The sequence below is a fragment of the Musca vetustissima genome, unplaced genomic scaffold, assembly GCF_032173495.1.
Source record: "Musca vetustissima isolate MV318-11 ecotype Yass unplaced genomic scaffold, APGP_CSIRO_Mvet_v1 utg14244, whole genome shotgun sequence".
NCBI classification, from domain to species: domain Eukaryota; kingdom Metazoa; phylum Arthropoda; class Insecta; order Diptera; family Muscidae; genus Musca; species Musca vetustissima.
This window is the reverse complement of record NW_026875857.1, coordinates 136,913-159,566: the sequence shown is the minus strand read 5'-3', so window position 1 is coordinate 159,566 and position 22,654 is coordinate 136,913. Positions and strand designations below refer to the sequence as shown.

At 36.6% G+C, this 22,654-nt stretch overlaps 3 protein-coding genes across 3 annotated transcripts; 2 read left to right on the top strand and 1 right to left on the bottom strand.

Moving 5' to 3' along the window:
* Window positions 1–6,354: 6,354 nt before the first annotated feature.
* LOC133338354 (thioester-containing protein 1 allele S1-like) lies at window positions 6,355–14,022 on the bottom strand. The gene is made up of 10 exons (XM_061546530.1): window positions 13,952–14,022; window positions 11,445–11,853; window positions 10,454–11,277; window positions 9,578–9,839; window positions 9,247–9,514; window positions 9,098–9,185; window positions 7,707–8,790; window positions 7,142–7,405; window positions 6,943–7,092; window positions 6,355–6,876 (listed from the first exon to the last, which is right to left on the bottom strand). Exons 1-10 carry the CDS (start codon window positions 14,020–14,022, stop codon window positions 6,355–6,357), a joined length of 3,942 nt encoding a protein of 1,313 aa, XP_061402514.1.
* A 2,581-nt stretch (window positions 14,023–16,603) lies between these two features.
* On the top strand, window positions 16,604–17,999 carry LOC133338352 (thioredoxin domain-containing protein 17-like). Its single transcript, XM_061546529.1, has 3 exons — window positions 16,604–16,748; window positions 16,809–16,890; window positions 17,846–17,999. The coding sequence occupies exons 1-3, from the start codon at window positions 16,604–16,606 to the stop codon at window positions 17,997–17,999; spliced, it is 381 nt and encodes a 126-aa protein (XP_061402513.1).
* Window positions 18,000–20,436: 2,437 nt separating this feature from the next.
* LOC133338357 (thioredoxin domain-containing protein 17-like) lies at window positions 20,437–22,647 on the top strand. The gene is made up of 3 exons (XM_061546534.1): window positions 20,437–20,593; window positions 20,692–20,773; window positions 22,486–22,647. Exons 1-3 carry the CDS (start codon window positions 20,449–20,451, stop codon window positions 22,637–22,639), a joined length of 381 nt encoding a protein of 126 aa, XP_061402518.1. The 5' UTR covers window positions 20,437–20,448; the 3' UTR covers window positions 22,640–22,647.
* Window positions 22,648–22,654: the final 7 nt, after the last annotated feature.

Sequence of the window (22,654 nt, the reverse complement as noted above, 5' to 3'; positions counted from 1 at the left end):
ACCGTCGATCGGCATAACGCACACACCCCACATCACCAACACAAGTAAAGCGACTATTTGTCGCATTATATTCCAAAAAAAGAAATACTTCGTTACTTCACCAGCTCAATTATGTTATGGTTACGATTGTCCGGACGCTAAAGTAGAACTGAATTTACATTGCGTATAGAAGCTCCGACTATGCTGTAATTTTTCGTTCTAGTCCCAAAAATGTGACTAACAACAAGGAGATTAACATACCAATCAAAATGATGCAGCTGCAGCAGATCAAACAAAAGGGGATTCCTGTAAAACTGGATTTCTGTACGGGACAGGTTTGTTTAGGATGGTCAAGAATGATGGCACAATGAACATACATGTTCATAGTTAAAGGATTCACCAACCATGTGATACGCATACGTACATAGGGTCGAATTTTGTATACCCTACAACAAAAAAGAAGAAATTTTGAATGGAACCTGTATAAACGAGAATCAGATAGGTTTATAGACAAGCTTCATCTCAGCCAGTCTTTATGTTCGCACTGAAGCTCGTGGAGTCTTTATAGATGAAACGAAGCTCAGGACGACTTTATAGACGAGCTGAAGCTCAAGGATTATATTTTTTTTACACGCACTGAAGATTAGGGGTCTTTATAGACAACCGGAAATTAGCTTAGGGCGAGCCCAGAAGACTTTTTGGACGACTGGAAGTCAGGGGGTATTTAAAGACGATCTGATGCTCAGGAAGTATTTATAGACGAACTGAATATCAGGAAGTCTTTATAGACCAGTTAAAGCTCATGGGGTCTTTGTAGACGAACTGAATCGCAGATAGTCCTCACTTTAACATGAGCTGGAGCTCCGCGAGTTTTAATAGATGTGCGTAAGCCAAGATGCCCTTACCGATACTCAGGATGTCACTAGAGATCAAGGAGTCTTTATATCCGAGTCGAAGAACCGAATCTTTATAGATGAACTGGATATCAAGAAACTGATTCTCATTAGGTCTTTTTTGATGAAATAAAGCTCAGAAAGTCTTTATGAACCAATTGGAGTCATCATCGACGAGCTGGAACTCATGGAGAATTTTTTGATGAACCGAAGCTAAGGGAGTCATTATTAGCAAGCTGATGCTCAGGGAGTCTTTAGCTCAGCATTTGAAAACGAAGAGAAATGAGTTTTTATAATCGAAGTGATGACCTAAAAGGTGCCTTTATAGACGGGCTAAAGTTCAGGAAGTCTTTATACACAGACAATTTCAATTCCAGAAGACTTTAAAAGCAGACTGAAGCAGATAGGCTGGTGGAGACTTTATGGACGAACTTAAGTTCTGGGAGTGTTATAAATGAAGGCATGAAGGTCTTCTTAAAGATACATTTCTCTTCTCCTAAAAAATAATAACTTCTGGTCTTCTATAAGGAGGACATCATTGTTTTATCCATTAAAATCCGACAGAGCTCCCAATATTTAAGATAAAATGTTGAAAATCTCCACATTCATTACTAATACACGTGGATTTTTTGGTATTGAAAATGGGATATATCGGCAGACGTTTTGGTTAGCCATACCACCAAGTATTCCGTAACGTCCATAAAATGGGACTTCCAAAATTTGGATATTTTAGTTTGAACACGTTTTTCAACCAAATTGGCTGATATTTTTATACCTCTCACCACACTGTGGTACAGGTTATTATGTCTTTGTGCATATGTTTGTAACAGGCAAAATGAAACGAGGTAGACACATGGTTCCTTTTGAGAATATGCGTAGAATCACTTTCTAAGTCGATTTATGCATGCCCGTCCGTCCGTCTGTCCATGTTAAATTGTAAACAAAGTACAGGTCGCATTTGTAATTTATTTGGCCCAAGGACGAACCCCATTGAAATTGGGGAAAATTGGTCCAGATTTAGATATAGCTCCCATATATATTTTCTTCCGATTTAAGGTTGATGGTACACCAAAGCCCCTATATATCTTTCGATTTGCACGAAATTTGGCACAACGTACTGAATTAAGCCTATAATAATGTGTGCTAAATTTCGTGAAAATCGTTTCAGATTTAGATATAGCTCCCATATATATTTTCGTCCGATTTAATGTAAATGGTGCACCAAAGTCCCTATATATCTTTCGATTTGGTACATCGTACTGAATTAAGCTAGAATGATGTGTGTTAAATTTCGTGAAAATCGGTTCAGATTTTGATATAGCTCCCATATATATGTTCGACCGATTTAATGTAAATGGTAGACCAATGATATGGCACTAAACGTGCTGGAATTAGTATAAACTGACCAGTGACAAGTTGCGTTGCAATCGGTTTAGATATAGCTTTCATTAATATTTTCGTCCGATTTTAAGTAAATAGTGCCCTAAACTCTTCATTTTCTTCAGATTGACGCGAAATTTTTCACAACGTACAAAATTGAGTATAGAATGACATAATTGATTTTTGTAGAAATACAGACATATCCCATATATTCGCTTGACTTCATATTTATTGGGCTTCAAACAATCAACGATTGTCCGATTGAGATTTGATTTAAATCGATTACGACTTTACTACTACCCTTACTTGGTTGGTATTGAAAATGCAATATATCGGTTCACGTTTTGGTTAGCCCTCATAACACGATACCACCAAGTATTCCGTAACGCCCACGTTTTCAGCGAAATTGGCTGTAATTTTATATTTTATCTTCCCATGCGGTAGAAAATCTCCTTACCAAACAATATCAATATTGACATATGTTTCGGGGTAGGTCCCATATATCAGTACTCCTAATATTCGGTAATTTTGGATTATGGGCACATTTTTCAACCGAATTGGGTGTAATTTTAATACTTACTTACTTAGCTGGCTTGTTACAGAACGGTTGTTCCATAAGCCGAGCTTAAAAAAGATTTTCAAGCGCGTCGGTCTTGTGCGCAAGTCCACCAATTTGGAAGACCACGTTCCAAGATGTTGTTTTCTACTTGGTCTTTCCATCTAATCCGTGGCCTTCCCCTTCTACGGGAACCATCAGTAGGCTCATTTTTATATGCCTTTTGAGCTGGGGCATATTCATTCATCCGCACAACATGGCCTAGCCACCGTAGTCGCTGCAGCTCAATACGACTGACTATGTCGATGTCCGCGTATAAATTGTAGAGCTCGTGGTTCATTCGACGCCGATATTCACCGTCGACGCAGATCGGCCCGTAGATCTTTCGGATAATTTTTCTCTCAAACACCCCAAGCGCTGCCTCATCTGCTTGTGCAAGTACCCATGCTTCTGATCCATATAATAGCACGGGTAGTATCAGCGTCTTGTAAAGTGTGAGTTTGGTCTAGCGGGAGTTTGGTCTGGCCTTGTTTCTAAACTGCTTACTTAGACCATAGTAGCATCTGTTGGCCATCACAATCCTCCGAATTTCAAAACTGATGTCATTTGTTTTATTTATGGCGGTACCAAGGTATATAAATTCTTTAACTACCTCGAAGCTGCAGTTCTCAAGTTCCACAGTCGGCCCGAGCCTACTGGACGTTTTGCGCGTTGATACCATCAGCTTGGTCTTCTCGCCGTTTACTGCCAGACCCACTTTGACAGACTCCTTTTCAATTTGTTCAAAGGTGGCTGTTACCGCTCGCAATGTTCGACCCATTATATCAATGTCACCGGCGTAGGCGAGTAACATGTGTTGTTTGGTGTACAGAGTGCTATTCCTGTTCACCTTTGCGTCTCGTATGACCTTTTCCAGTAGGATGTTAAAAAGATCACACGACAAACAGTCACCTTGTCTGAATCATCGTTCAGTATTGAAGGGCTCCGATAGGTCCTTTCCTACTTTAACTGCTGACCTTGTGCCACTTAAAGTTATCCTGCATAGCCGTATTAATTTTGCAGGAATGCCGAACGCAGAAATGGCTTTAAACACCTCTGAACGGATAGGGGTGTCGAATGCGGCTTTATAGTCGACAAATAGGTGGTATGTGTCGATGTGTTTTTCGTGGGTCTTTTCCAGGATTTGGCGCAGAGAGAAAATCTGGTCAATGGTGGATTTGCCAGGTCTGAAGCCGCATTGGTATGGTCCGATGATGTCATTGACCATTGGCTTCAATCGTTCACACAGCACACTGGATAGCACTTTATATGCGATGGGAAGGAGACTTATTCCTCTATAGTTGGCACATATCGTCTTGTCTCCTTTTTTGTGCACGGGATACAGGATGCTGAGATTCCAATCACTGGGCATGCATTCATCTAGCCAAATTGTGCTAATCAGCTGGTGCATGCTCCTGACCAGCATCTGGCCACCAGACTTGAATAGTTCGGCTGGTAACCCATCGGCTCCTGCTGCTTTGTTGTTCTTGAGCCGATTAATTGCTTTTATGACCTCATCTTGGCTAGGTGGTATACACTCTATACCATCATCTCTTATTGGTTCTGGGGTATCTTCTTCATCGCCACTATTTGATACTATTCTAGTCGATATAGTGGAGATATATCCAAATCTGAACCGATTTTCACAAAACTTCGTATACATCAATGTGGACCTATTTTAATACGCTCTGCAAAATTTTGTCTCAATTGAAAAAATTATGAAAAGTTTAGTGCACCATTTACCAAAAATTGGACGAAACTATATATGAGAGCTATATCTAAATCTAAACCGATTTCAACAAAACTTCATAAATATCAAACAGGACAACATAGCTGAAGCGGAGGTTCACCCCTTCATAACTCGGGAATTACTTAAGTATATGAAAAAAAGTGAATAGTTTTGGGTTAATTGATCTGTCGTTGCAAACTGTTCATGATATTGACCTCCAAACTTTATTTTGGTAGAAGCTGTGTCTACTTTAATGTAAAAAAATGTGTAAAAACAGGTTGAGGCGAAGCAGTTTTTTTATGTTCTCTATCGATTTGTGATTAAGCCACTCATTTCACTGTCTCCGTGTCAAATTAAAACTAGAAGCCAACAAAATGGGGACTACGCCCCTTATGTATAATTTTTTAAAATTTTAACTGCATCTACCTTTAAATGATGCTGACATTATGAAGCTCGATTCTAACTGTTTTTTTAATTTCACTTCTAGTTTTAATGCGCAAACAAGAATTTCTAAAAATCGATTATAATGTTATTGTAGTCGCGAATCTGAGTAATTTAATATATATGTTGTGTATGTAGTGTGCACAGCTTCAGAGTAATACTCATCCGAAGGTGCGAATTTTGTGCGATCATATTTCTTAAAAACCTATTTTTCAGGCCAAATTTGTAGATCTGTCAACTGAATGATATGGGTACCCGCGATCAGAAAGGTTTTTTACGTTTCGGATGATATAAAATCTTCTTCGTGTAAATCCATCAATTAGAACGGCGGGAACTGGCCTTCCAACAACACGAAATTTGGCAAAAAATGTTTTTGAAAATATCGCGGATTTAATTGTATTTTCTGTGGATCATTTCCACTTCAATAAATGACCTCATACGGATTTTGATCTTTTTTTCGAAAAGAAAACTTTAAAAACTTCAGCCGAAAGAGAGATGTACCCAATTTATCTCAAAAATAGTGTGATCTGGCACATCCATGGTTCTTAATGGACCACATTGAAATCGGTATAGATCGATGTATTTTTTTAAGGGTGCACACCGAAATCGGATGCGCGTTAATGGCATATGGAGTTTTCGGAAATTATTCGCGTTTTACGCATCTTAGCCGTCAAATGAAATTTCGCAATATATACATGGATTGGAAGATAAACTTCAGTACTTCCTGGAAACCGCATGCGCATCAAATGATGAGGAACATGCATAAATCGACTCAGAAAGTGATTCTATGCATATTCACAAAAGAAACCATAGGTCTGTCTCGATTCTTTTGCCTGTTACACACATATGCACAAATATATAATACCCTGTACCACAGAGGGTGAAGGGTTTAAAAACAACCTACGACTTTATAGAAATTGAAAACATTATCGAAAAATTGTACTGGTCCCTGCTGGAGTATTATTTAAAAATTTCACTCCACCTATTTTAGACCTTAAAAAATATTCTTTAAAAAATCCACGCCTTATATAGACCATGAAAAAAATTATTTAAAAAATCCACGCCTTATATAGACCATGAAAAAAATTATTTAAAAAATCCACGCCTTATATAGACCATGAAAAAAATTATTTAAAAAATCCACGCCTATTCAGGAAGATAAAAAAAATTATTTACATAATTCACACCTATTCTGGACCAATAATAAAATATTTAAATAATTTATGCCTGTTCTGGACCACGTAAAAATATATTAAATTTTTTGCTCTGGCTTTTATTTTCTCCAAATAAATAATAAAATTATTATGTTATCCAATTCGTATTAACGATTCATCAAGTTATGCTTGATGCTGCGGACTTTTATCCCGCTCCACACTGTAGAATACCGTATCATGACGACTAATATTGTAATAATCATAAATAGTTATTGACGCCGGTTTACGTTGAATAACATCTTGCACCTTATTCGCCAGAATATTGAGGCAATTTCTTATATTTGCCGTTAATTTTTCAAAATAGACAACTAGGGTGGTTTCCTCATTTTTCGCCTCAATTCTTTGTATTATTTCATTTTCCAATAAATCATTGCTATCCTCATCGTTAGTCGTGAATCCCGAAGGTAGATTTACTTCCATTATTATCATATTGGTGGTGGCTGCCGCCGATGCCTGCTCTTTTGATTTATAGGTGAAACAAATTTCCAACAGTATTTCATCGGGATTTAAAATTTTCGTTTTCGGTTCTATTTGAAAATGTTGGAAATTTTCTGTGGTCACAATGTAATAATGATAGTTCAGCTGTAGTAGAGAATTGCCAAGACCACTGGCTTCAATTTCCACAGCTCGTGTTGCTTTGGGTAACTGGAAAGAGATACGGAAAATTTTTTTACTTGCCAATAAAAAAAAGAATTTTAAGAGCTCCCCTACCTCTTCAGTTTGTAAAATCATAACATTATTAGCATCCACGTTAATTTCACCCGATTTCAAGGAGTCACCTTGCAGATTTTTCGCCGTGTATTCCACTTTGACATTCACATCCTCGGCGGAATTATATTTTTGTGAATATTTGACCATAGCCTGTTAACCATTTCAGAACCTTTTTACTAAACAGCGGATCTGTATTGGCCTCGAGAAGTGCCATCAACACATAAGCAGTGATTTCAACATCCTTGGCATTGCTGTGATCTTCTTGGGTCCAATACACCCCATCATTGGAACCTTGTTTATATTTCATTAGCTTTTCAAGCACCTTTGTTGAGCTGCTATGGCGTGCCATTTGTAGTGTTACGGCCATAATCGATAGGGCATAAACATCATCGATTTTATCCAAATTATCATCAAGAAATTTCAAACCCTTTTCGATAGAAGGTTTATATTTTTGGGCGTGTTTCTGAAAAAGAAGAAAAAAATTTAATTTAAAAAATCCACGCCTTATATGGACCGTGAAAAAAATTTAATTTCAAAAATCCACGCCTTATATGGACCGTGAAAAAAATTAATTTCAAAAATCCACGCCTTATATGGACCGTGATAGATGAAAAAAATATTTAAAAAATCCATGACATACATGGACCATGAAAAAAAATTATTTAAAAAATCCACGGCTATTTTGGACCATGAAACAATTTTTTAAAAAATCCACGCCTTATATAGACGCTGTAAAAGTATTAAGAAACGTCCAAAATATTTACCTGATCCTCCAAGAAGGTCATCAAAACAAATGCCGTAAAACCAAATCGATTCTGCTGCGCCGGATAGAAGACATAACCGGTATATGGGAAACTACCATCCATATGCTGAGTACTCGCCAAATAGTGCAAACCACTTTCAATGATATGCCCCTCTATGGAAATATATTTTGAGGATTTTATAAAATATCGTATAATATAGGCCGTCAACCAGGTACTCGGTTCAGAATCCTTCCGCTCTCCAAAAACACTAAATCCACCTTTGTCGTGACGATATGACAGCTGTTGTTGATAGCCTATCTCAATATAATGCTTGGCCTTAGCTGCCAAGGCCTTCTCCCGATAATGTCTTCCCGTTGCCCGAAGATATTGTAGAACCAAAACATTTGGAGCAAATTTCACCATATTTTGTTCGCCACAGCCGGTGGGTATGGCCACCAGACCATTCAGATTCTTGATGGTCGGTGCCAAATTATCACCACCCATTGTCAGGGTAATAAATTCCGAATCGGGTACAATACCTTGAGGAATTTTCAGTAGAAATGTAGCCTGCATCCGTTTCTCAGGAAAGCCATTGATGTATAAATTCTTAGTTTCTTGTTTCTTTACACCTTCTGGTTCCACCTTGAGTATTTGTTCCACAGCATCTGATGATATGGGTGTGGTTGCCGTGATGCGCAGCTTCAGCTCTCCCACCTGCCGGGGATTAATGAGAAATACAACTGTACTAACATTGTTTGCCGATACTGTATGCCGTTTAATACGCATCCTTTCCGTCGAACCTTCATCGGCATTAAAAATTGTCGATTCCATAAAATAAAATTCGGAATTTTCATTAAAGAATGTAATTTCAGTATCCACCGGCTCGTCATGATAATTGTGTATTAGTATTGGTATACTGACAATTTCACCACGCTTTACCGAATATGGCAGATTGAGATTGATGAAAAACGATTGGATTGTTGTAATATCGGTGGGACCATCGACAATACCAAATCCGGTTTTTTCATTTACTGAAAATGCGGTGACACGCCAGGTGGTAATTGTGTCGGGAATGTTGAGGGTCAATTGGGTGGTGTTATTGGTGCTAGGAAAACAAAAGGAAATGAGTTAGAAAATAAACATATATCCATAGGTCTTCTAGGCCTCGGGGTGTTGCAAAAACTATTCTTTAAAAAATCCATGCCTTGTGGTTCCCTTGAAAAACTATTCTTTAAAAAATCCATGCCTTGTGGTTCCCTTGAAAAACTATTCTTTAAAAAATCCACGCCTAATGGTACCCTTGCAAAACTATTCTTTAAAAAATCCACGCCTATTGGAGGCCTTCAAAAATTATTTTCCAAAATTCTACGCCTCTTAAAGACCTTAGAAAGACATTCGTCAACAAATCTTACATTTCATAGTTTTCAAATATCCATGTTTCGGGAAATTTTTTACGAAAATTTAAGGGACCTATAGCAGCGGGACTATAAACACCAATATCTACAAAAAAAGGAACTTTCGATTAAAAACAAATCTTTGAAAGCATTTCCTTCCAACTTACCATTCAACGGGATAAATATATAGTGAGCATTTGTCATGGTGATGACACCTGACAAATATCCCGGATATACCAGAGCGCGAAAAGCCACCGATGATGTATCGGCTTTCAATGAATATAATATTGACCATTTTTGCAAATCATACGAAGAATCTAAGAGATATACACCCAAATCTACGGCTAGGACGCCAACCAAAGATTTGGGTTGGGCTGCCAATTCTAATGTCACTTCTTCACCGGGTTTGACTTGTTTGGGCGCCATAATTGATACCTGAAGAGCGATAATGTTTATTTTTATATTATATATATTTTTAATTGTAGATAGAATTCTTACCCTGTTTTCAAACTCCAGGGGAAATGTTAGTTTAATTTCCTCGTAACGCAAATTACCCTTATCAACGTAGTGAACATAGACAAAGGCGTAGGGTATCATATCTATGGACGGTATTATTTCTATGATGTGGGTTTTTTGATTTGGCTTTAATGTTACATGATCACCAGTTATAATAGCGGAGTGACCGACAATGGTATACACCAAGTAGGGTATATTCTTTGTGGAGGACACTTCAAGTTGGACAGTGGTACCCAAACGAAGTCTAGAAATAAAGTAAAAAAATATATTCTTTTAAAATATTCTTTAAAAAATCCACGCCTTTGGTGGACCATTAAAAACTATTCTTTAAAAAATCCACGCCTTTGGTGGACCATTAAAAACTATTCTTTAAAAAATCCACGCCTTTGGTGGACCATTAAAAACTATTCTTTAAAAAATCCACGCCTTTGGTGGACCATTAAAAACTATTCTTTAAAAAATCCACGCCTTTGGTGGACCATTAAAAAATATTCTTTAAAAAATCCACGCCTTTGGTGGACCATTAAAAACTATTCTTTAAAAAATCCACGCCTTTGGTGGACCATTAAAAAATATTCTTTAAAAAATCCACGCCTTTTGTGGACCATTAAAAAATATTCCTTAAAAAAATCCACGCCTTTGGTGGACCATTAAAAAATATTCTTTAAAAAATCCACGCCTTTGGTGGACCATTAAAAAATATTCTTTAAAAAATCCACGCCTTTGGTGGACCATTAAAAAATATTCGTTAAAAAATCCACGCCTTTGGTGGACCATTAAAAAATATTCTTTGAAAAATCCACGCCTTTGGTGGACCATGAAAAAATATTCTTTGAAAAATATTTGTTTTGCTCGTACTTATTATTCAACACCGTCAGCTTAAAATATGATTCGGTTTTATTTGTATTAAGCGGTTCATAGGCCAATATATTCGCCAGTTTATACGTAACATTGCCATATTCAAATAGATGATTCGAATTCGATTCGTGTTCAAATTCAAATGTTGCTTCACCTTGGCAATCCAAATAGGCCGTATACTTCCTGCCACCGTGGTCCATTGTTACCGGCATATTCGGATCTGCAATGGGCTTGCCATCCCAATCATTCACACTTAGTTTCAATCGAAAAGGTTTATTTTTGAAAAATTCGATGGATTTGGAATCCACGAACATATTGAATGGTTTGTTATGCACCTCAATATAGGCCCGCTCACTTCTCGTTAGGCCCGTATGTTTTTCCGTCAATTCAACGATTAGATTTAAACCTTGTACAGCTCGCAATATTGCCGAATCTTTCAAATGGAAAACAACCTCCAGCTGATCTTTCACATGAACCTGTTTTTCTTCAAGAACAGTGTCTTTCACGGGCTCGATCAGTTTAATAACCGCATGACCTTCGACATATTTCTCGAATGTATATTTTCCAAAAATTGTCGCCTTTAAAGACATTCGATCACCCAAAATTATATATTTATCGGATTCAATGTAAACGCTAAATTTTGGCAAGACATATTTTTGTACTCGGATACGTTTCTGTCTGCTATAATCATATTTGCCGCTTATATAGACTCGTATATACCAATCGCCCATTACAGGATATTCGGAAAGTTGAAATTTATTTTTATATACACCCTTCACGAGGGCAATGTCCTTAAATTGTTTCACGCGATTTTCTTTGTCATCCTGAAATGAAAAAAAAATCAACATTAGGATTTTTTCAAGACCTCAAATAGGCGTGGATTTTTTACAGAATATTTTTTCAAGGCCTATCAATGTTCACCAGAAGCGTGGTATATTCTAGGACTAATACTCCTGGTGTATATTTTTTTAAATAACGTATTCCTTCTTACCATAATTTCAACACGTATCGGCTCGTTGATCTTCATCGGCCTTGTATTTTCATCCAATATCAGCACACGAAATTGTACCACATCACCCGGTTTGAATACGGCCTTATCCGTTTGTATGTAGATTTTTGGTCCAGCAAATGGATCGGCAATTAAACGAGTTTCATTTCGAAATCGTATACCACTTAGACCTTCGGCAATTAATTTATGTTCACCACTCAACAATTTCGGCGGTAGAAATGTCACAATTTTTGTTTCATATGACTGCAAATAGACATCACCTTGCATGTGATACGATGGTCCTTGCATGCGTAGATTTATTTTTACCGGTTCCGGTGCTTCGTGTAACGTCACGACTATCGTATATTTATGATTTGATCTTATAACACCCGGTGCAATTATGGAATAGTAGCTGTTAAAGAGGAGAAAGGGGGAGAGAATAAATGTTAGTAAATTTTAAATTTAAAAATTCAATAGAAAGGGGCTTTACGAGGCAGGAATGCCGACCTCCTATTGATAGAAGGCTGATCACCTATCGATAAAAGGCTGGTCTCCTATTGATAGAAGACTGACCACCTCTTGATAAAAGGTTGGCCACCTATTGATGGAAGGCTGGCCTCCTTTAGATAGAGGTCTCCCATTGATAGGAGACTGACCTTATATTAATAGAAGGTTTGCCACCTATTGGTAAAAGGCTGGCCACCTATTGATAGAAGGCTGGCCACCTACTGATAGAAGTCTGACCAACTATTAATATAAGGTTGGTCACCTTTCGATAGAAGGCAGGCCGCCTATTGGTAGAAGGCTGGCCGCCTATTGATAGAAGGTTGGCCACCTATTGATAGAAGACTGGTCACCAATTGATGGAAGACTGACCACCTATTGATAGAAGGCTCGCCTCATATTGATAGAAGGCCTGCTACCTATTGCGAGAAGGCTATTGATAGAAAACTGGCCACATATTGATAGAAGGCTTGTCACCTATTGATAGAAGGCTGGCAAAATTTTGGTAGAAGGCTGGCCATTATTGATAGAACGTCGTATTGAAAGAAGGCTGGCTCCTATTCATAGAAGGCTGGTCACCTATTGATAGAAGGCTGGCCTCCTATTGATAGAAGGCTGGCCTCCTATTGATAGAAGGCTGGCCTCCTATTGATAGAAGGCTGGCCTCCTATTGATAGAAGGCTAGCATCCTATTATTGAAGGCTGGCCACCTATTGGCAGAAGGCTGATCTCTTATTGATAGAAAGCTGATGTCGTATTGATAGAAGGCTAACAACCTATTGAAGAAAGGATGGTCACCTATTGATAGGAGGGTGCCCCTATTGATTTAGGGCTGGCCTTATGGATTGAAAGCTGACCTCCTATTGATAGAAGGGTGGCCACCTATTGATAGATGGCTGGGCACCTAATGATAAAAGGCTGGCCTCCTATTGATAAAAGGCTGGCCTCCTATTGATAAAAGGCTTGCCTCCTATTGATAGAAGGCAGGCTTCCTATTGATAGAAGTCTGGCCTCCTATTGATAGAATGCTGCCCACCTATTGATAGAAGGTTGGCCTCCTGTTGATAAGAGGCTGGTCTCGTATTGATAAAAGCCTGTCCAACTATTGATAGAAGGCTGACCCCCTATTGATAGAAGATTGGCATCCTATTGATAAAAGGCGGGTGACCTATTGATAAAAGGATCGTCTCATATTTAAAATAGGGTGGACACCTATTGATAAAAGGCTGGTCACCTATTGATAGAAGACTGGCCACCTATTGATAGAAGGCTAGCATCCTATTATTGAAGGCTGGCCACCTATTGACAGAAGGCTGACCTCTTATTGATAGAAGGCTAGCCACCTATTGAAGAAAGGCTGGTCACCTATTGATAGAATTCTGACACCCTATTGATTTAGGGCTGGCCTCTTATGGATTGAAAGCTGACGTCCTATTGATAGAAGAGTGAATTGGTAATGATAGAAGGGTGGTCTCCTCTTTATAGAATAGTGGCCTGCTAATGATGGAAGGCTGGAAACTTTTGATGGAAGGCTGGCCATCTACAGGCGGAAGGCTGACCCTCTATAAACATAAGTTTGGCCTTCTGTAGATAGATCGCTGGCCTTTTGGGTATTCTAAAAACCGGAATATGATAACGATTATTTGGTTCGTCGATGATTCACTGTCATTATCTCCAATATAATTCAAAAATATCAAATAAATATACACACATTGGCATACATATATGTATGTAGGCGTGAATTTACGTGCCTAACGCTAAACACAAATCACTTAAATTTGATGAGCTGCTGTCATAAGACAAGCGGGTAAATCCATCAATGGATTAATAATCAGCAACTTGTGTACGATTTAAAAACGATCTGGGGATGAGCATTGAAATCCAGAAGATCTACTTTCCGATATAAACAAAGGATAGTCCACAAATATTTTCAGATATTTATTTTTTTCTGGACCTGATATGTGGAGGTCCAGAGAGAAAAAATTAAATATGATCGAAGAACATACCTTTCACTGGCCACCAAAATAAAACCATAACAACCGAATATGATGGCGGCATATGCCACGAAATTTTGCATTTTGATTTCAATATTTTTTTCACCCCACGTTTTAAGTACTAACCCAACCGGCGAATCAATTGTAATCACTTGCCGGAATGTTGAAACACAACTGAATAGAAAAATCTCTGAGGAATATTATTTTACAATTAAAAAAAATTGATTGCATTGAGATGCATTCGGAAAGTAATTAGAAGAAGCTGGGCAATAAACAATTGAGCACAAATATTCTAAAATCTCTAAGAGAATAATGAAAAAAGTGAAACCGGTATGTTGGCAAAAACAAACAAAACAAGCAACAATTAAAAATCCCCCGCATCATAGCTATAAAATTACAATTGAATCCACGAGATCAGTGTTGGAAACGAGTGCCCATGAACTTGATATGAATATTGGAAAAATATTTTATACAAATCCAAACCTTTCCTAAAAAAAATATATTCTTTAAAAAATCCATGCCTTGTAAAGGCCTTGAAAAAATATTCTTTAAAAAAATCACGCCTCCGTTGGACCTTGTAAAAAATATTCTTTAAAAAAATCATGCCTCTGTTGGACCTTGTAAAAAATATTCTTTAAAAAATCCACGCCTCTGATGGACCTTGTAGATGGACTTTGGAAACATATTCTGACCTTCTAATTATATAAGACTTGCCTACAAGAGAATGAATGCTGGCATCCTAAGACTGACTTCCTATTGAATGATAGAAACCTGACATCCTTTGGAAGCCTGACCTGAAGCCTGTCCTTTTACTGATATAAGGCTGGCCTCCTATTGATAGAAGGCTTACCAATAGACGGCCGGAAGTCGGACTTTATATTTATAGAAGGAAGTTTCTCATCAATAAGAGAAGTATCGCCTCAATTGTCGCCAGAAAGTTACATAAATTTTGGTGGTACTTCATCGGTTCTTATACGACATAGAACACTTCTCTTCGTCATGTCACATTTTGGAACGAGTTTGAAATAAGACCCGGAACTTACGTAATTAAATGTGACAGACGTTCGGTGGTCGTCCCTGCTTCCAGGTTTCGAAAGTGACTAAAACTCGTACTCGTAGGAAATTCTTCTCACCCACCCGATGATCTGAGAATATGGCCAGACTTCTTTCACTTGTTTCAGGGAATTGGGTCGTTCAGATCTTATGAAGTCGAGTGGTCTATTGACGGAGACGATGATGAGGAAGTAGTACAACGAACCAAGGGAAATGACGGGTAGCCAAATTTCGGCATTTTCATACTTGGTTCTACTGTGTTGTCTGTCGATCTATGGCAAGAATCTAGCCACAAGTGACGCATCAGCTTTGTATGGAGGCTATAAAGATACATGGACTTGTAAATTCGCCTAGGTCTATTAAAATATCGGTAAAGGGTTTGGACCTCAATATGTTATAATTATTGCTGAACATATTTACCACCCATTTAGAATTTAGAATATCAAAGTAGAGCCAATTCTGTTATAAACATATTCAATGACCCTTAAATACGGAATAATGGATGGTGCCGTTATTATTGCCACTATTGATTATTTTTAGTAGGAAACGTTTAGAACCTAAAATATCAAATTTGAGCCAATTCGATTGAGAATCACTTTCTGAGTCGATTTATGCATGTCCGTCTGTTGATGTTAAATCGTAAATAAAGTGCAGGTCGCATTTATGATCCGAATTGGATGATATTTGGCACAGCTCATTTATTGGGAAAAAAATCGGTTTAGATATAGATCCTACATATATTTTTGTCCGATTCGTTCGATTTGCACGAAATTTTTCACAGCGTACTGAATTGGGTCTGGAGTCATGTCTGCCAAGTTTCGTGAAAATCGGTTCAGATTTAGATATAGCTCCCATATATATTTTCGTCCGATTTTATATAAATGGTGCACCAAATGCCCTACATTTCTTTTAAATTGCACGAAATTTCGCATAGCGTACTGAATTGAGTCTGGAATGAATTGTGCTGAATTTCGTGAAAATCGATTCAGATTTAGATATAGCTCCCATATATATTTTCGTCCGATTTTATGTAAATGGTGCCCCAAAGTCCCTATTTTTTCGATTTGCACGAAATTGTGCATATCGTACTGAATTAAGTCCGGAATGATGTGTGCCGAGTTTCATGAAGATCGGTTCAAATTTAGATATAGCTTCCATATCTAAATAACGACTTATCCAAAAGTCCCAAGAAAGGTTCTACCCTTTCTTTAATATTTATATATGATATAAAAGTCCACGTTTGTTTTGCTTATATAAAAAATAAACTAAAAACTCCACGTACAGACCAGTTGAAAAATATATTTATGTATATAAATTTAAAATACGCCCTTGCTTTGCAGAAAACATTCAATTCCAATTATTTCCACATTTTCTCTCTGTGTACATGTTATAAAAAGATAACATCTGATAATACGATCACAACATATGTTAATTGTATCTGATTTGCAGCAACAGTCGTCTGCATCTTATCAGTAGCGACGAACTTTCTAATCTCTTATTGTTTATTTTGGTAAATATACCACAATATAGTTAATAATTCTAGTAATAAGAATTTCTATTTTAGTACATCAGTAGAAGTCTTGAAAAGTACAACAGTCGATCTCCACGACAATGGTAATTGAACACGACGTTCAGGGTTATGATGAATTTAAGAAATTAGTCGGTGAATTGGAACAATCGGGCAAACCGATATTTGTTCTCTTTTCCGGTGGTAAAGATGAAAATGGTGAAAGCTGGTGTCCCTATTGTGTTACAGGTAAGGTAGAACATCGTTCAATATATAGGACTTTATCAAATGTATTTTTTTTCTGTACAGCGGAACCAGTTGTCCATGAGGCTCTATCGAAGGCACCGTCAGATTCCCATTTTATTCATGTAATTGTGGGCGAAAGAAGCTAGTAAGTTATTATCGGCAAGCTAGTAAGCGAGATACAGAAGTAAGCGGGAATCAATATTTTGCTAATAGGTACCGTCGCGAGTTTAATTAAAATTATCGGAAACCATATCGTCGGGTTCAACAGCAAAAAAAATATGAATTGTGGAAAGTAAATGAGTTGGAAATTCAAAATATCTAAAATCGATCGGGGATTCCAGAAGAAAACGCAATACCAAACGAAACAGACACTTCGGTTAAGCTATGCCAACTCGGTGACTGGTGTTGATAACTTTTGATAGAAAGATTCGACACCCAAGAAGAATCCAAAATATAAAATTAAAGCCTATTTGGTTGAAAAGCAAGCCCAAACTCCCAAAAAAAGTACAGAAATTTGGGAGCTATTGCTATACAGAGGCTACTCTAAAGAGTTGACCAATGTGTTAGGCTATTTTGTTATCCATTTATAACCCAAAATACCAAATTAAAGTGAATTTGATTGCAAACCGTGCCCAATATCCTCAAAAAGTCCGAATAATGGGGTTAGCGTTATATGGGAACTATAACAGAACGGACGGAAATATCCTATTTATAATGCCAAACATCCTAAAGGTACCACCAATTTCTGTTTAAAATTTAAAATCTTTATAGTGATTTCAACAGACAGCCAAATATTGATATTATGAACATGAATATATTTAATGTATCTCCGAAGATTATTTCGAGTAATTGACAAATTTATTTTAATTGAATTCAGTTGCTGAACAGCTGATACCCGTTAAGTTGGCAACACGAGAGGGAATATGTTCATCAGTATTTAACAAAACCCCCTATTCGCCTATTCGCTTAATAATTGATCCTGATTTCTGTAACCTCTACTTGTTCCTGTTCCAATGATAAAGCTCCTATATTTTCGGTATTCACTTTTATTAGAATGTATATTAAATTCATTATTCTTCTCTATTTATTTTTTTTTTTAGTTGGAAAGATCCGAACAATCCGTTCCGCAAAGATCCCAAAACACATTTAGTTTGGGTACCGACACTTATGCGATGGAATACACAGAAACGTGTCGACAGTGATCGCTGCTCCAAAAAGGATTTGGTCGAAATGGTTTTCGAAGATGATGAATAAGAAATGTAGATATTAAGTTGAAAAACGGTTATTATTGAAGTAAATAATGTAAAAGTGGTTTTATTTTGTATAAAAATATAAGTATGTATATATCATGTAAATTAATAAAATATGCTAAATATATGTAATTTTTTTCTGAAAATGAATCAAAAAAACCTACTCTTTAAATTAATGAATCCACGCCTTTTTATGACCCTGAAACCCTACTCTTTAAATTAATGAATTCACGACTTTTTATGACCCTGAAAACCTACTATTTAAATTAATGAATCCACGCCTTTTTATTACCCTGAAAAACTATTCTTTAAATTTATAAATTCACGACTTTTTATGGCCCCGAAAAAGTATTCTTTAAATTAATAAATTCACGCCTTTTTATGGCTCTGAAAAACTATTCTCTAAATAATCCACCACTTCTTATGACCCTGAAAAACTATTCATTAAATAATCCACACCTTCTGATGACCCTGAAAAAATATTCTTTAAATAATCCACACCTTCTTATGACCCTGAAAAACAATTCTTTAGATGATTTACACCTTCTTATGACCCTGAAAAACTATTCTCTAAATAATCCACGCCTTCTTATGACCCTGAAAAAATATTCATTAAATAATCTGCGCCTTCTGATGACCCTGAAAAACTATTCATTAAATAATCCACGCCTTCTTATAACCCTGGAAAACTATTCTTTAAATAATCCACACCTTCTTATGACCCTGAAAAACTATTCTTTAAATAATTCACGACTTGGTTAGACACTGAAAAAGTATTCTTTAAATAATCCACGCCTTCTCATGACCCTGAAAACATATTAATTATATAATCCACGCCTTTAGACCTTAAGAAAGCATTTTTAATAAAGCAACGCCTCTATAAGACCCTAAAGAAAACATTGCTAAAAACTACAGGCCTCTAAAAGACCTGAAGAAAATATTTTTAATAAATCCATGCTTTGGTTAGACCATAAACAACATTTTTAAGAAATACATTCCTTGATTAGATTTAATAAATCCACGCCTTTATAAGACACTAAAGAAAAACTGTTTAATAAATCCACGCCTTTATAAGACACTAAAGAAAAACTGTTTAATAAATCCACGCCTTTATAAGACACTAAAGAAAAACTGTTTAATAAATCCACGCCTTTATAAGACACTAAAGAAAAACTGTTTAATAAATCCACGCCTTTATAAGACACTAAAGAAAAACTGTTTAATAAATCCACTCCTTTATAAGACACTAAAGAAAAACTGTTTAATAAATCCACGCCTTTATAAGACACTAAAGAAAAACTGTTTAATAAATCCACGCCTTTATAAGACACTAAAGAAAAACTGTTTAATAAATCCACTCCTTTATAAGACACTAAAGAAAAACTGTTTAATAAATCCACGCCTTTATAAGACACTAAAGAAAAACTGTTTAATAAATCCACGCCTTTATAAGACAATAAACAAATTAATAAATCCACTCCTCTACAAGACCCTAATTTTTTTTTTTATAAACCCACGCCTCTATAAGACCCTAAAGAAAACATTTTTAATAAATCCACATCTCTATAAGACCCTAAAGAAAACATTTTTAATAAATCCACTCCTCTATAAGACCCTAAAGAAAACACTTTTAATATATGTATCTACGCCTGTAAGAATATTTTTTAATAAATAAATCTGATAACATATTAAAAATTCTACCCATTATAATAGACTGACGATTTATTTATCCCTCGTAGACCTTATTACGGCCCAAGGTATATTTAATAAGGTAGCCGCATCGGCCCAGCTGTTGGACAAATAAATGTCAAAAATGTTGTTGTAATGTTGAACCAAAAAATTAAAAAACAAAATTATGAATGAAAATCTCCGAATTTCGAAGAGCTTTTTTGGCAATACTTTTATTAATATTTTCTACAAGAATTTGTGTAAAAAAATCTTGTCAATCTGTTTGTTTTGGCAAAATATTTTTGACATATCAAAATACAACAACCGATGTTTGTTGTAGAAATTCGCCGATGCGGCTACCTTGTATATCTACCTTGTTACGGCCCATATCGTCATCAGCTATTCACAATAAAGAGCTTTTGAGAGTTGGCAATGCGACAACATATCAATTCATATTTGAAAAACCATTGAATCATAAGTTCAACGAAAGAAGCCTAAGCAACAAAATGAGCCAACCGTAACTAGTTCACACATATATACACTTCCTTCCAATGAACATATTGCATTGAACACATTAGTTGCGCTGCGAGACGGTTCTGAGCAAATTACTGCAGCACTTCATAAATACCGGACGTTCGTTTAGAAATTTCGCCAAAACGCGTTTCATAAGGCAACTAGTCGGTGATATTTATAAAATATCACAACGTCAATTGTATTCGACGACAACAACAACACGGATTAATCGAACACAAAATCAAATTCAAACAACAACAAATAAACCAATCATGGTTGTTCAACACAATGTTAAAGGTTATGAAGAGTTCATCAAATTGGTGGGCGAACTAGAAGGTTCTGGCCAGCCGATACATGTTTTATTTTCCGGTGGTAAAGATGAATCGGGTAACAGTTGGTGTCCTTATTGTGTAAAAGGTATGTGCAGGGAGTGGGCGAGTCGTTATGAATTACCTTGATGGCAATCAATCATGTTGATGTATGTTTATTCATTTTGTTTGTTTTGTAATTCCCAGCTGAACCGGTGATTCATGATGCCCTGGAAAAAGCTCCTGAGAAATCACATTTTGTACACGTTGATGTTGGTGAACGTAGCTAGTAAGTAGTAACAATTAAAACTAATTAATTATGTATTTCAATTAGTTCCTTTTATGAATAATGTTGTTGTTTTGTTGATAAAGCCGAATAGATAGTGAGTGGTTCAGATGGTAGATTAAGGTGGCAAGGGAATGGCAAGCGGAAACCGGGGAAATGTAGTATTTTGTGTTGTTCATAAACTTATTTACAAATCATCTAGCGTATTTCGGTTTTTATGACCATTTCAGCAAAAACTGAAAATTGTCTGATAACCATGACAAATTAAATTTTCGAAAAGGCTTTTAAGAGTGTTGTTAACAACATTTGTAACAGATAAACGGAATTCGAAAGACCTATCTCCGGTTATTATTTGTTGTGGCGATTATTTACAATCCCTAAAATTGATTTTATGGAATATTTATTATGCCTTTAAATTTGTTGAGTGTCACCTTGTCTTTCAAGGTTGGTGTTATAACAACAAATTAGCGCTCAAAAATATCAGGAAATATAATAACAAATAAGCATTAATAGAATTAATCTATATAATCTGAGTCATATGTGCAGTTTTAAAATTGATAGCTTATTACTCCCATAGGAATTTGTGTTGCATGTATACCAACATTCCATTGCAGTTTTATCAATATGTACCACCTGACCTTCAAAAATGGACTCATATGTATTCCAAAACAAAACGACAAAAATATATCTCGTCACTATGTTTTTTAAGCTATGGTGGCCGTGTACTATGGTGGCTATAATGTTATTTACAGCCCCAAATATTACTTACGACAATTCTTAGTTTGATGATGAGAGAGGTTAGGGGTTGACTTTATCCTCAACTCCCTCGAATGCAATTAAAATTGTCCAATGGACACAAAAACATTATATACTTCAAAATATTGAAAATGTTGGGTCCACCTTCGTTCCTGTCATTTTTTAATAGGGAAGCTACATTATCCGAAATGTTTGCTTCGGATTCTTCTGGTCCGATCCGGGATTGAGACAACCCCCGGTAAATAGTCACCTTTTGGAAGGCAACAACCTGACCAAAGACCTCAATTTTTCGTTAGCCACCCTAATAGTTCACAATTTACTGAATGAAGCCAGAAAAGGAAACAAGCAAAAGTGAATGATACTGGACGATCTCACTTTTGTCCCCAGTAGCTAAGACTCCTGAGGAATTGCTACTCCCTAGCATTCGTCAATGCTATTCAGTTCCTGGTCATCAACACGGATTCCGGAAGCATCACAGCACAACCACAGATTTGTATGCCATTTCCACGCATATCTTCAGACCTATTTAAACTCTACATTTCTGGAATTCCACACCCACTGGACGGCATAAAATCGTAACATACGCGGATGACAGCGGAGTAATAAGGTTCTCAAGTCGCTAGACGGCAGAATTGAGATCAGGGTGGTGTAGGCACCTCAATTCGTATCGGAGTTAAAGGTAGAGTGTCGATCTCAAATCTACATGTCTCCTATTTCCGACGGTACATTAACATGCCTATCAAGCAGGGTTGAATTGTGTTCATATTGATATAGATGAGGAAGCCATTTAAGAATACTGGGTCAATGTAAAAATCGGAGATCGGATCTAAATTTCTAAATATTTTATACTCGCATTGCTCTGTTCCCGAACCTGCAAGAATCTTCAACTAATTGATTTAATGTTCTTTCCCTGAATTATGACACTAACCTCTATATCTACCTCCTTTATTTATTTACAGTTGGAAGGATTTAAATTGCCCATTCCGCAAGGATCCCAACACACATTTGATCTTCTTGCCAACATTATTGCGTTGGAAATCACCTCAACGTTTGGATGGTGAACGTTGTTCCAATAAAGACTTGGTAGAGATGATGTTCGAAGATGAGGACTAAGCTAAAAATCAATAC

Excerpts from the sequence above, each read along its gene's own strand:
- LOC133338354 (XM_061546530.1), bottom strand. The coding sequence starts at position 14,022 with ATGCAAAATTTCGTGGCATATGCCGCCATCATATTCGGTTGTTATGGT. Across the intron at positions 9,840-10,453 it reads CTGACGGTGTTGAATAATAA|ACTTCGTTTGGGTACCACTG; the intron begins GTACGAGCAAAA and ends CTTTATTTCTAG. Across the intron at positions 6,877-6,942 it reads TGATTTTACAAACTGAAGAG|TTACCCAAAGCAACACGAGC; the intron begins GTAGGGGAGCTC and ends ATCTCTTTCCAG.
- LOC133338352 (XM_061546529.1), top strand. The coding sequence starts at position 16,604 with ATGGTAATTGAACACGACGTTCAGGGTTATGATGAATTTAAGAAATTA. Across the intron at positions 16,749-16,808 it reads GTGTCCCTATTGTGTTACAG|CGGAACCAGTTGTCCATGAG; the intron begins GTAAGGTAGAAC and ends TTTTCTGTACAG. Across the intron at positions 16,891-17,845 it reads ATTGTGGGCGAAAGAAGCTA|TTGGAAAGATCCGAACAATC; the intron begins GTAAGTTATTAT and ends TTTTTTTTTTAG.
- LOC133338357 (XM_061546534.1), top strand. The coding sequence starts at position 20,449 with ATGGTTGTTCAACACAATGTTAAAGGTTATGAAGAGTTCATCAAATTG. Across the intron at positions 20,594-20,691 it reads GTGTCCTTATTGTGTAAAAG|CTGAACCGGTGATTCATGAT; the intron begins GTATGTGCAGGG and ends TGTAATTCCCAG. Across the intron at positions 20,774-22,485 it reads GATGTTGGTGAACGTAGCTA|TTGGAAGGATTTAAATTGCC; the intron begins GTAAGTAGTAAC and ends ATTTATTTACAG.